Below are 14,495 nucleotides of genomic sequence, written 5' to 3'. Positions count from 1 at the left end.
GCCAATTAACCCAGAAACCCGCATGACTTTGTGATATGGGAGGAAACCTATGCACATGGAGGAAACCTATGCACATCACAGGGAGAACATGCAAACTCCACATAGAGAGCACCTGAGGTCAGGATCAAACAGAGGTCTCTGGCACTGCAAAGCAACAGCTTGAGCAGTTGTGCCACCCTGTTGTATTATCTTTGGCAGAGTGATGATCAAGAGCACACAGAAACCCAGTGTGTGTGGCAGAATGACACATCCTTTCATATGCCACCCGTTTATTGGTACCATCAAGCTACTTCTGCCCCATCTGTGGCAGAGCCTGAGGGTAGTATATTAACCTCATAGTTGCCTACAAACCTGCAGCGCAAACAAGTCATCCTTGATTTTGAAGAACAAGTAGAAAGGCGTTCATCTAAGTTTGGTCTTTACACCGCCATGAGAAGGGAAGGTGTGATGGAGTTCAACTGAAAAAACTTTTTTTTTTTAAAGTGCATATAGGGTAAAGGGATATTCAGATGGGATCTGAAGAACAACCTTTTATCCATAGGATAGTTGTAATTTAGAGTGATACAGTGTGGAAACAGGCCCCTCAGCCCAACTTTCCCCTATCTACATGTCCTACCTGCCTTCCTTTGGTCCAAAAACCTCCAAACCCATCAAATCCATACACCTGTCCAAATGCTTTTTAAATATTGTGATAGTACGTGCGTAAACGACCTCCTCCGGCAGCTCGTTTCATACACCTACCACCCTTTCCGTGCATAGGTTTCCCTTCAAGTTCCTATTCCCCCCCACCCCTTAAACCTATGGTTCTTGATTCCCCTACTCTGGGTAAAAGACTATGCATTTATCCTATTATTCCTCTCGAGATCACTTCTCATCCTCTTGTGCTTCAAGGAATAAAGTCATATCCTGCCCCACTTCTCCCTGTAGCTCAGGCCCTCCTAAATCTCTGCACACTTTTCAGCTTAACATCATCTTCCCTATAACAGGGTGACCAAAACTAAATACAACACACCAACTTCTATACTCAATACTCTCATTGATGAAGGCCAATGTACCAAAAACCTTATTGACCACCCTATCTACCAGTGATGCCTCTTTCAAGGAACAATGTACCTGCACCCTTAGATCCCTCTGCTCTACAACACTTCCCAGAGCCCTGCCATGGTTTGTAATGCATTGCCATAGGAGTTTATGGAGAAAAGTTTTCTCACATTTAATTATCAGATGAACATTTGAATTGGAAATGCATGGAAGGGTATGAACCAATTGTTAAGAAATGGGATTAATATTGATGGGTACTCGATGTTTGCCAAGGACCCGAAGAGCCTGTTTCTGTGCTGTATGATTCTGTGGCTCAAACTGAGATCTGTTTCAATTTATCCATGGGCTGCTTCCTTTGCCCTCTGCTTTTTTTCTGCTTGAATTATTTTGAGAAGAGAAAAGACTGCAAAGTATTTGGAGAAAGTACTGTGATTGTGAGTGGCAATTACAGGTACAATGTAGCACTTAGCAGTTCTGATGAAGGCTTGAACTCAACATTAACAATTTATCTTTCCACAGATGACCCGAGTGTTTCCAACATTTTCTATTTTCATTTCACATTTCCAGTATCTGACAACTTATGACTTTCATTTACATAGCACCTAACCGTAACTCAACAAACATTCTTTAATGAAGGAACATCATTTTGTTGAAGAATTATTAGTTATAACTTTATCCATATTCTTTTCTTTTGGCAGATGGTTCCTACAAGAGGCCATTTTACAATTGCTCGATGGCCAACACTTTTCAGTTTTCTCCGTGACCAAGGCTGAAGACCAAAGCTAATGCATGTGCAATGACTTTCAAAAGTGCTTATTGGACTTTATCAAATGAACAGAGTCCTGGAGGTAACAGGATGCCCATTTCGTATATCTATAAATTTCAAAATGTGCTCACCTTCTGATATGTAAAAAATACTTTAAAAATGATTGGTGAAGATTGAGCACTAGTTCATCCAGAAATTACCGTAACATTCTAAGATGACTGGGTTTTCAATTTCAGTTTAATGCAAAGATATTTCTTGTCCTGTGATTTCCAGCAAGACACATTCTTCTAGCAATAAATGACAATTCTATAAAATACTGGTTACCTTAATTAATGAACCCAACTATAACAAACTCAAAATTGTGGAAAAGAGAAAGTACTTTGTTACAGTGCTCAGGAGTGGAAAGGATATTACTTATACTCATTTATTATACTTCCTTGTCCAATTTGCAAATATTAAATGGTTTTCATCTTTCAGTCTCAAACAAGAAATAATTTCATGAAATATTCTAGAATAATTTGGAGGGATAGCCAAGCAATAACAGCCAAGTTTTGGGAAATAAATTCAAAAGAAAGCTTGATCACCATTTGAAAGTATACTGCTAAAGGGAAATTTATATGGTGTGCATTCATTCAACTCCAGCATCAAATAAAGTGCACCAAAAGATTGTGACGATTATCTGGGAAAACTATACAAGCAGATTCGGAGACGTCTTATTAGGCGAGTAAATGTGTTTTATAGATGACACTCTCAGTGTGAGAGTGGTGGAGGGAATGAATGTTTAGAATTATGGAAAATTTACAATCTGTTGTATTTGATAAAGTGTTACCTAGGCTACTTCCATCTTCCAACACTAGTTACATATGCTCGTCGTTACTCTTCAAATATACATTCCGGTACTGTTTAAATGCGATGAAGGTTTCTCCTACCACCACTGTTTTGGGCAATGAGTGCTGGACCTCTATCGACCAAGGTATCTTCCCTCATCCATCTACCAATTACTTTCAATCTACATCCCTAGGTTTCTAACCTGTATGCCAAAGGAACTTTTCTACCTTTCTACTTTCCCCAGACCCTTCATATTTTAATACTGCTCAATAAGATCTCCCCCCACATCAGGAACATTTTTCCTGCATCTAGCCTGTCCAATCCTTTAAGAATTTTATATGTTTCTAGAAGATCTCCTCTCATCCTTCTAAATTCCAGTGAATACAAGCCCAGTCGACCCACTCTTTCATCATATGCAGATAGTACTCTGCATAAATACAATCGTCAAATCGACAAAGGGGAAGATAGAGTGCGGAATACAGTTCTCAGCATTGTAGTGCATCAATTCCATAGACAAAGTCAAATGTCCTCAAGGGGATAAACGATGAATTGGACAGTTTCCTAGCTCATGGAAAGATCATTTAAAAGCCTGATTACAAGGGAAAAAGCCGTTTCAGAATTTGGTGGTGCACGCTTTAAAGCCTCTGTACCCTCTGCCCAACAGGAGCAAGGAGAGGGAATAAGCGGGGTGGGACAGTCTTTGATAATGTTGGCTGCTATTCTAATGCAGTGTTAGGTGTAGATAGAGTCAATGGTGAGGAGTCCGATCCATATGGTGGACTGGACTACATCGACAACTTCTTGCAATCTTGGGCAGAGCTACTCCCACACCAATCTGATGCAATCTGACAGTATGCTGTCAATAGTGCATCCGTAGTTTGTAATAGTCATTAGAGACATGGCAAATTTCCTCACTCCTAATGAAGTAGAGGTGTTGTGCCGTCTTGGCCGTTGGACCAGTGGTTGGTCCACAACCGATCGTTTGTAATATTATCGCCAGGGAAGTTGAAGCTCTCAACCATTCTATTTTGGCACCATTGATGCTGATTGGGGCATGTACTCCACCATGTTTCCCAAAGTTGATAACCAGCTTATTCACCTTGTTGACATTGATGGAGAGGTTACCCATTTATCTGCTAAATGGGTGAGCAGTTGAGCATGGTCAAGTGTGGCTATTATACAGTCATTTAAGCAGAACCATAAAGAGGGGACCATTATTATTCCCTGCCCAAGTTTGGTGCAGAACTTTGCACAATCTTGTGGGTGACGAAATCTCGTCCAAAAGACTTGTTTTTTTTGGATGACAATAAAGGTAATTCTGATTCTGATGTGGAAAAATCAGCAAATTTCATGTTTAGTGTCCATAGCTTGTTTAAAAAAAATTTAAATGAGGCTACAAACTTGAAGGTGATGTGCCTAGCATTAGTTAACCATGTGTGTCTGCCATTTCCATCTGGAAGTTTTCACTTGGTTATCAGTACAGTACTTGCTACCATAAATATTGAAAATCAATAGTCCAGTTTTGCTGCCTGTTGAGAATTTTTTTAACAGATTTAGACAATTATCCACATTAGCTTGAATCACTCCCATGCAGTTCCATTCTCTGGCAGTGGACTCAGGTGAGGCACAAAAGTACATGACAGAGATCCTTCAGTCAAGAATTAGCCCCGATATTATTTACAGTGCTAAGGTACCAATCAAACATCCTGGTTAGTAGATAGACAAGACAGCTGCAGATTTGTATTGGTCAAAACAGTGCTTACCTGCGGCTTGCAGTTCCATGATGTCCAGAACATCTTGGATTTCCATGCATGCGTGTTGAAATGCAGAGGTCCAAGATCAGCTGGAAACCAGGTACGGACTCATCATTAAGCACAATTTGTAATCCTGAGGATAAAAATGCACAGGTTATTACACTTTTTATTCTTTGTGATTAGTGTTTTAAATATATATATATATATATATATATATGAATAGGTTTTAAATGTCAGATATCTTTTTAAATACTTCAGATGTCTTTGACAGCAGCAACGCAAGAGTGCATTCTCAGGACAGGAGTTTGGCATTTTGCTGCCCGAGGCACCCTGCTACAACTCCCCTCAGCTGTAGTACACCTCTTCCAGAAAAACACAAGTCTTGGTCCAGCATGATTCAGCCCCATGTCCCAAACTCTTTAAAAATTGTCATGTTCTCAACAATGGTAGTAAACCACACGACACAAAAAAAATCAATAAGCATCCAGATATGTTTATTAAAGGAATTATACACATCTTTGATAAGAATACAGAAACTGCTGTATTTCCCTCGTGGAATATGTTTTCACAATATCATAGGTACAAGCACTGACTAGCAGTTGATTAATGTTACAGTATTGTTCTGAAAATAAAGGCAAAGTTCAACACAACATTGTTCAGAAAATAACAAGATAATCAAGAAAATATTGCTATCTTAAACTCAGAGGGAAATTTACATCAGGAACACTGGCTAACTTTTTAAATACAGAAACAAACATTTTCAGTAGCACAATGAACTGTTCGTTCAGCTAAGGATGCATTGAGCACCACTTGCAGATGAATTCTGCAGACTGGAAGTTCCAGATTAGATACTTCAGGGTCTGAAGAGAGCCAAATATTCAATCTAGCTGCTCATTTTCACGTTAACATTTGCATAAGAATGAGCAGCGTTTTATTGTGAATGGGTATTGGGTAAGGAGATGTGGGGAAATGAACAAAAACAGAACTTAAGATTCAAGACTAAGATCACCTTACAAAAAAATCTTTACTTTGTAAAAACATAATTAAAATGTGACTGTGGTCAAGGATCCCTGAGTTAATTTTTAAAAAAGACGGAGAGTGTAGCAAAAGATTAATACATTAGTGCTATACAATTAGGAATTGGAATACAACTTGGCATGAACACCAGCTGCTGAACAGAACTTTTTACTTAATCCATTAGCGTGAACCTCTCGAGACAAGCCTCCTGTAATGACTATTGCACAGTACAATAAAGTATTGTACTCTATTCAATTGCCTGCAGAGAGTAGTATGGGCATTTCATTTTATGCAGGTTAAATAAATGTATTTAGAAAAGTGATTTCTTAAAAGCTTTCCAACTAATCAAAACCAATAAAATTTGTTCATTGTTCCAAAACGTTATCCAGGTTACCAATAATAAACAAATCGCTGTACATTTAACTAAACTATTTTGCAGTCATTTGCACAATGAATACTATATTAATTTCTAATCTGCAAGGCACAAACAGCTACACCTATCATTGGAATCTTGAGCAAAATATCATAAAAACCATTTGAACAAAAATACATATACAAACAATATTATTCAAAAGATAGATAATTCAAGTATGACAAAAGCCATCAAGAAAACCAAGTCTAGTTATACAAATCATGTATACATAAAAAAATTAAGGAATGTTGCGAATAGTTCTAGTTTGTAACAAAGTCAAACGTGCATTATTTGTGAACATTTTTTGCAGAAAACAGATATTTTCAGATTCCCTACGAAGTATCAAGTGCATTATTCACAAGTATTGCATGTTTAAAATATATTGCTAACTACAATGGCTTGAAGGATCTATTCAGAATTTTTATTCACCAGCCTCCACAATCACTCACCACCCACTGTGCAAATAGAACCAATAATTCCCCCACAATACACAGCTAGCCGCCCTTTGTGAAACCAACACGGACTGTGCACCTCAAAATGTTCATCAATTATATACTACCCTTTACAGCTCTCTGTTTGGCTTTAGTCTGAGCATTTCACGCATATTAAATCCATAAGATAGGCACATTAATTTTTGGTGTTTGGACATTAAAGACATTAAAACTTGAATATCCGCAGAGGAAACTGAAGTCTTTTGTGATAGAGTTTGTTATTAAAATAAAAAGTACTGTCAAATATAGAGTGCTTCATCTCATTACTCAATAGATAAACTCTCCCGAAATCTCCTGTAAGGTGTTGAAGGGCTCTTCAAACTTGAAGCGTTTGGAAATGGCCTTTTGGTCTGTTTTTAGTCCGTTTTCTTTCTCAGACTGTCTACACTGTCCCAGTGTGTATGATGCCATGACAATAAGCTCCTCAGTTTCTTGACTTTGCCTTTCTGATTCTTCTGAAACACTGGATTCGAGGGGGCCGACTGAGCTTTCAGTGACAAATCCAGTTTCATCGCATTCGTGTGCCAACCATGGGTGCTCAAGACACTCCTCAGCTAAAGCTCGTTCTCTGACAAAGAAAATAGATAAAGCAGAAATAAGTTAAACATCTCTGCAAAAATGCACAAAATTAAATAACAGGCAATGGGGCATGTCACCACACACACACACACACAGCTGGAAGTGGAGGAAGGTTGAGGTGTTCCTCAAGAGTCCTTACCAGGTTGTAAGAAGATAACTTGTTTTTGAGCATTAAAAACTCAATCACAATATTTGTTAATAAAACAAAAATAGAGGTTTAGTAATCTATGAAGACTTCCTGAAGATAAAGACTAGTTAGTGGAAAGGAGAAACAGCTGGATTCACTTTGTAATTATGGACACAAATTAGGCAAGGTGATGCAATTTTAGAGATAAATGAGGGAATGAGTGAATAGGGTCCGTTTCATGCTGTATTGCTCTATAATTCTATGATGGTAAGAATGGATGAGGATAGATAGTTTCAACCCTAATTCCATTAAATAAAAGGGTGTGGATTAGTAGAGACCATGATATTTTGGCAACAAACTTTGGCCAAAATACTAGTTTGTATTATATTATGTTTTATGAGTAGAAAAATAACACGTTTTATAAATTAATATAAATTATATAAAAGTACAGAAAAGTACAATTAAAAAAGTACAGAATTTAAAAAGTGTTAGATAAAGAACATTAAATCTTTTGAGGCATATAGCATACATAAATTAGGATGAAAGAGATTTGGAGAGATGTTGATAGGAAGGATTTAGAGGACTATGGGCCAAATGGAGGAAAACAAGCCCAGAAAGCCAACTTGACCAGCATGTACATAGTGGCCCATTGGGCCTGTTTGGTGCTGAATGGCTCTATGATTCTATGAAGACAAGAATGGCAAACAATGGCTGAGGGTAGATGTTTTCAACCCTAATTCCACTAGAGCAGTGGAGACAGAAAAGGTTGTATTCAAAGTAAATTACTTTCACAGATTTGTTTGTGAACAAAATGTTTTGCAACAAAGAGATCCAAGGCAAATATGTCAGCAGCTTTAAAGAATGTTTGAAGCAAATGAAGACAGAAGATTGAGAAAGAAGCAGAGTGCAATTAGTTTTGGAGTTTTGAGTAGCACAGACTTGTAAACTGTCAATATGCCAATCTGATTGTACAAGAGCAGCACAAACTAGCAATATACAGGTGCTCCTCAACTTACGATGGAGTTACCTTTCGAGAAACCCATCGCAAATCGAAAATATCGTAAGTCAAAATGCATTTAATACACTTGATCATGTGGCCGGAAACGAGCTGTGGCTCGCTGCCGTTTGCACCATCGCAAAGTCGAAATATTGGAAGTCGAAGCATCGTAAATCGGGGAGCATCTGTAATTAACCTCTACTTTCGCATGGATCCCTTTTTATTCCATGCACGTTTGAAAAAATAATTATGAAAATGGGGTCCTTAGGAACTCATTGTAGCTCATTGGTACTAAATTAAAAATTAGCTTCAGTTATCAACCATAAAAATCACCAATACAATTTGAACCAAAGGCTCAACATCTAAAGACAAAAGATAACGGTTATGTCAGTGCAACTAAGTACTACTGACCTGGAGATACAAAATATAAACCAAGAGCGACACGGTGGTGCAGCGGTAGAGTTGCTGGCTTACAGCACCAGAGACCTGGGTTCAATACTGACTATGGGTGTTGTCTGTATGGAGTTTGTACATTCTCCATGACCTGCGTGGGTTTTCTCTGGGTGCTCCCGTTTTCTCCCACATTCCAAAGATGTACAGGTTTGTAGGTTAATTAGCTTCGGTAAAATTGTAAATTGTCTGTGGTGCGTGTAGGATAGTGTTAGTGTGCTGGAATTGCTTGTCAGCATGGACCCGGTGGGCCTGTTTCCGCGCTGCAGCTCCAAACAACAGAAGCTGCTGTCATCGAGGATGGCTTCAAAAGGTTTGACAATGGCATCAGTAAAATGTAGAAAACACAATGAAAATAACAACTTACTCAGGTTCCTTTACAAGAAGTGACTTAATGAAGTCTATGGCCTGTTTGGAGACATGCTCAAAATCTTCATCTGTAAAACTGAGATTTATCTGAGAAATGTTGAGGAAAGTTCCTTGCTTGTCATCTCCCAAGAAAGGCGAGATCCCTGTCAGCATGACATATGCAAGAACACCTATACTCCTGGAGAGAAAAACTATCAGCAACAGTTTGGCCAATTTAATTGCCTCAAGATTTAAGGTTACGCTTAGAATTTTACTTACCACATATCTGTTGCAGTGCTAATCGGTTCAAAATTTAAAATCTCAGGAGCTGTAAATGTAGGAAAATAACGGATTTAAGGATTAATTTATTGAAAATCAAAGCGTGGAGGCACTGTTATCTTTCATGATGCTACAGATTTAGAATAGTTCCCATGGATCAAATGACAGCAAATGTGATCCCCACTTTGAGAAAGAAGGGAGAAAACATTCTGAATTTTCTAATAATGTTATGTCAACTGAAGTGTTAACATAGGCACCAGAAGTGTTAATCATCATGTGTCCATTTTTACAGCTAAACTTAACTTCAGAGTATACATTAAGGAAACAGGCCCAACTCCTCCATGCCAATATGCCCCATCGAAGCTCGTTCTATTGGCCCACATTTTGTCCATATCCTTCCAAACCTTTCCTACCCAAGTATCTATTAAGCATTATTATTGTACCTGCCTCAACCACTGGCAACCTGTAACAGTTCCTCTTGCACACACCCACGCTTTGTGGAACAGTTTCATCATTTCTAGGCCTTGGAACTGTCCAATTCACCTCTACCCCATTGTGGACATTAGACTTTGTCATGGAACTGACTCCAACGCAGAGAACTATATCCTGCACTCAGTATCGTGCCCGATGCTCTATCTAACATGAATTGACTTGATTGTATTTATGATGGTATAGCTGAATTCTTTGGATGGCATGCAAAACAAAGTTTTTCACTGTACACAAGACAATAATAAACCAAAAACCCCCAAAACACATAGAAGTAACAAATGTGTCTTTTTAAAAAGCATGGCAATTTGTTTAACAACAAAGTAACAATAGAGGATGGTGAAATCAATCCAACTGCAGCATTCAGAAAAGACACTTAATCAAGTATTCATGCAGTGCTATGGAGAAAGGAATGGGATAAATTGTATTGGTCAACTGAGGAGATAGTATACACACAATGGGCCAAGTGTTGTTCCTCTCTATAGTACACCTGCTGAGGAAAAATTCTCCAGGGTTGTATTTTAAAAAAAAATTATAATATGAACTCAGTAAATTAAAAGGAAGGTAGACACAAAATGTTGGAGTAACTCAGCGGGACAGGAAGCATCTCTGGAGAGAAGGAATGTGGGGCGTTTTGGGTTGAGATCCTTCTTCAGACTGATGTCAGGGGAGTGTGTGAGGCAGAGATAGAATGTAGTCAGAGACAGTAAGACTGGTGGGAGAACTGGGAAGGGGGAGGGGATGGGGAGAGAGGGAAGGCAAGGGCTATTTGAAGTTAGAGAAGTCAATGTTCATACCCCTCCCATTCCCAGTCTGACCTTTCTGTCATGGGCCTCCTCCAGTGCCATAGTGAGGTCCACCGGAAATTGGAGGAACAGCACCTCATATTTCGCCTGGGCAGTTTGCAGCCCAGTGGTATGAACATCGACTTCTCCAACTTTAGATAGTTCCTCTGTCCCTCCCTTCCCCTCCTCCTTCCCAGATCTCTATCTTCCTGTCTCCACCTATATCCCAGATTCCCAGATCCTCTATCTTCCTGTCTCCACCTATATCCTTCCTTTGTCCCGCCCCCCTGACATCAGTCTGAAGAAGGGTCTCAACCCGAAACGTCACCCATTCCTACTCTCCCGAGATGCTGCCTGACCTGCTGAGTTACTCCAGCATTTTGCGAATAAATCGATTTGTACCAGCATCTGCAGTTATTTTCTTATACTCAATGTTCATACCGCTGGGGTGTAAGCTACCCAAGCAAAATTTGAGGTGCTGTTCCTCCAATTTGCGCTGGGCCTCACTCTGACAATGGAGAAGGCCCAGGACAGAGAGGTCAGATTGGGAATAGGAGGGAGAGTTAAAGTGCTGAGCAACCGGGAGATCAGGTAGGTTAAGGCGGACACAATGAAAGACATGACATGGTTTTGGAGGGTTCATAGATTCTTCAAGGTATGCAGCCGTTGCTCCAGTAAGTGTGAACGCGGATTACCTACCTACATATTCAGGTGTTCCCATGATTTCCCTTAGCTCTTCATTATTACTGATTCTTCTAGAAAGGCCAAAATCAACTATTTTAATATCTCCCAGGGGTGTTTCACTTGTCAGAAGAATATTTTGAGGCTGAAATGGAAGCACAGCATAGACTATTAGGTAGCAATTGGGAAAGGAATAACTGGACTAATAAATACAGTACTAATAAAAACAGCAGCTTTAATTTACAGTCACATTTTAAATGTACAATTCTATACATGCATTACTATTGTAGAGCACAAACTTAAAGTAATTGCAATTTGAACACAAGTTTAACTTGGTAACATTGCACAACCTTAAAATTTAGGATTTGTTAGTCAGTTGCAAGTCCAAAAGGCCTTGCTACACCAATTTTTCAATAGACAAACAAACAAGGTGCTTGCTCAAACGTTGCACGTGCACCTTTTTCAGGAAGATATGGAAGTGTTATTGTATCACTCGCTGAATTAACATATTTGCTGCCTTTATTTTCACAAATGCATATGATTTTCTCAATTTTTCCCCATACTTAGTCATATGCTCTGGTACAATAATTCAACAGTAACTTAATGTAAATACATTAGTATACTGAACTGAAAAGATTCGCAGAACGCAGACTGAAGATACCGACAAGTGCTTCCTTCTAACAATGGATGTACATAACATATTTAGTGCACTGTACTGCAACTATGTTGTTTGAACACTTGTACTGTCTGTGCTAAGGCCTGCTGGAGCTTACAGTTGCTAACCCTTTAAACTCTCCTTCCCATTCTGGCCTTGGCCTCCTCCATTGTCAGAGAGGTCACACGAAGAATGTCATCTCATATTCTGCTTGGGTAGCCTATAACCCAACGGTATGAACATTGAATTTTACAATTTTATATAAAACCCCCTTTGCCCTCTCCCCACATCACCCAGAGCGCACATTTCTCCATACACGCATCTCCCACAGCTCCCATTCGCGTCCTTTATTTTTCTTTAAACCTCCCTTTGTCTCCATACATTCATATCCCTCCCTCTGGCTTTACATTTCACTCTTTTCCTCATCTGATACCTCTTTGTCTCCATTTCATCTTTAGCCTTTTTCACTTTTTTCACCCATCTGCCAGTCAAAATCCATTCACCTGCATCCACCTATCACTTGCAAGGACTTGTCCCATAATACCCTCTCCTTTCCATCTTTTTCCAACCTATTTATCAATCCGAAGAAAGGTGCCAACCTGAACATTGTCAGTCTATTGTCTCGTTGGTACTTCACTGGACCACTTGGACAATAAAACATACGTCAGGTTGTTATTCATCCACTGCAGCTTGGCGTTCAAGACCATCGTCCCCTTCAAAGGTATTATCAAGCTCGGAGAACTTGGTCCCTGCACATCCCTTTGCAACTGGATCCTCAACTTCTCATCAACAGAACAGTATAGGTACGAATTGGCAATTCCTCGACAGCCATCAACACAGGGGTACCTCAAGACTGCTCAGTCCCCTGTTTTACTCACTCTATACTCATGACTGTAGCCAGATACAGTTACAATGCCATCTTTAAATTAGCCAACATCATTGTCGTTGGACAAATTCCTTCCGGCTAATGATGGGTCATGTCGATTATCTGATTGAATGGTGCCAGAACAACAACGTTGCTTTCAATGTCAGTAAAACCAAGGATCTGATGGCTGACTTTAGAAGGCAGTGGCCAAGGATCCACAAAGCCGCCCTCAGCGGCGGGTCAGCGATGAAGACAGTCAACAACTTCAAATTTCAGGACCTGCACATCTCTGAAGACCCGTCCTAGACCCAGCATATTGATGCAATCATAAAGTACATCAATGCCTCTACTTCCTTTTAAGATTCATGAGATTTGGTGTGCCGACAAATACTCCCTTGAACCCATACCATATGTATGGTATAGAGCATATTGGCTATCTGCATTACAGCACATTGAATGTCCAGGAATGAAGGAGAATACAAAAACAGGTACCGACCTCCCCACTATCGAAGGGATCTATGAGGCATGGCCTCAGAAAGGCAGCCACCACTATCATGGACCCACACCACCCTGGCAACTCTCCAATTTCACTCCTGCCATCAGGACCGCTTGGTGCAGGAATCGCTTCTTCCTAATAATCATCAGGCTATAGAACATTACAAACACCAACTAAGCATCAAACTACAAATTGCCTTGGTTGCTGTAGGGACTTTGAGCTTTAGTTTTGCACTGGATTGTTTTTTCTTGTTTATTATGTTATCTATTGAGTACTGCATTTACAAACCTGTTGCAGAGCTGCACGAAAGAATTTCATTTTTTCATTTCAGTACATATGACAATTGAACTTTTGACCCTGGACTCCATTCCCTCCACAGATACTGCCTGACCACTGAGTTCCTCCAGCACTTTGTTGTTTTGAACAAGATTACAGCATTTGCAGTATCTTGCATCTCAAGATAATCTGTTTAAGTTATTAGAGCTTGTTTCCCCACTGACTGGAGACCATCTAATAGTGAGACAATAAGCGAGTTCGGTATCTCGACCGCGCATGCTTAGCTCATGGGTCACAAGAGCTGAACATTCTCGCTGGCTGATAACAGCGGGGAAGAAGCTCTTGAATCTGGTGATAAGTGATTGCAAGCTTTTATTTCTTGTGCCCAAATAGTAAAAAATATGAGGAAGAAGTGTGATGTTTGCCCTTGTTTTCCAGGCATCGCGGCAGGGAAGAGGGAGCCCACTGGAGTTGTAGCCTGGCCGCCGTACCAGGCAACGGGGAAAAAGCCACACGGTTGCGGGCTGTGTGGTTGGACTTTCGCCCAGCTGCCGGGCCACCGGGCATTGTTCAGATGCGAGGTGTGCAGAAAGGGCTTCGGGCATTCCTTGAATTTGGTGAGGCACCGACCGGTCCTTCCAATGATCTGCCGCAGCACTATCCGACCGACTTCTGCCACCGCCGTTTCATCTACTCCTCCTCTCTGGAGATCCACAGGGGGACTCACAGAGGGGAGAAGGTAAGGAGGTCCTACTGTAGCTGCACAGGGCTTTGGGGAGGCCGCACCTGGAGTATTGTGTGCCAGTATTGTGTGCCGCATCTGGAGTATTGTGGGCCGCACCTGGAGTATTGTGTGACACAATACTCCAGGTGCGCGCCACTCACACCGATAGCACCTGTTGGTCGGCTAGTGCTGTGGCAGATCGGAGGAAGGAGGAAGAGCTGAGGAAGCTCTTGTTGCAGGTCTCGCACCTGAAGGGGCACTCGCCGCTGTGGAAGCGCTGATGGATCAGCAGTTACGAGGCGCTGTAGTAATCCCTGCCGCACGCTTTGCACCTGAAGAGCCACTTGGCCATTGCTTCTGCAAGTAAGATGGGTTGCAGAACACTTTGCCGCAAACCTGGCAGCCAAACGGCCGCTGCCGCCCGTGGCTCTCAGCTGC

The 14,495-nt window shown here is 40.6% G+C and overlaps 2 protein-coding genes across 4 annotated transcripts in view; one reads left to right on the top strand and one right to left on the bottom strand.

Moving 5' to 3' along the window:
• The window catches only part of coa1 (cytochrome C oxidase assembly factor 1), a 50,950-nt gene extending 44,459 nt beyond the window's left edge, over window positions 1-6,491 (top strand). For all 3 annotated transcript variants that reach the window (XM_078418252.1, XM_078418261.1, XM_078418269.1), the window contains one exon: window positions 1,740-6,491. In XM_078418252.1, coding sequence (XP_078274378.1) covers window positions 1,740-1,827 — 88 coding nt within the window. In that variant the 3' untranslated portion in view covers window positions 1,828-6,491. The remainder of the gene's footprint in view (window positions 1-1,739) is intronic.
• stk17a (serine/threonine kinase 17a) overlaps window positions 4,878-14,495 on the bottom strand; it is a 64,250-nt gene continuing 54,632 nt past the window's right edge. The window contains exons 4-7 of the mRNA XM_078418238.1: window positions 11,060-11,186; window positions 9,090-9,138; window positions 8,830-9,009; window positions 4,878-6,877 (exon numbers count right to left, since the gene is read on the bottom strand). Of these exons, the coding sequence (XP_078274364.1) occupies window positions 6,577-6,877; window positions 8,830-9,009; window positions 9,090-9,138; window positions 11,060-11,186 (657 nt within the window). The 3' untranslated portion in view covers window positions 4,878-6,576. The remainder of the gene's footprint in view (window positions 6,878-8,829; window positions 9,010-9,089; window positions 9,139-11,059; window positions 11,187-14,495) is intronic.

The sequence above is a fragment of the Rhinoraja longicauda genome, chromosome 2 (genome assembly GCF_053455715.1).
Source record: "Rhinoraja longicauda isolate Sanriku21f chromosome 2, sRhiLon1.1, whole genome shotgun sequence".
NCBI classification, from domain to species: Eukaryota; Metazoa; Chordata; class Chondrichthyes; order Rajiformes; family Arhynchobatidae; genus Rhinoraja; species Rhinoraja longicauda.
This window is presented reverse-complemented; position numbering and strand designations above follow the sequence as displayed.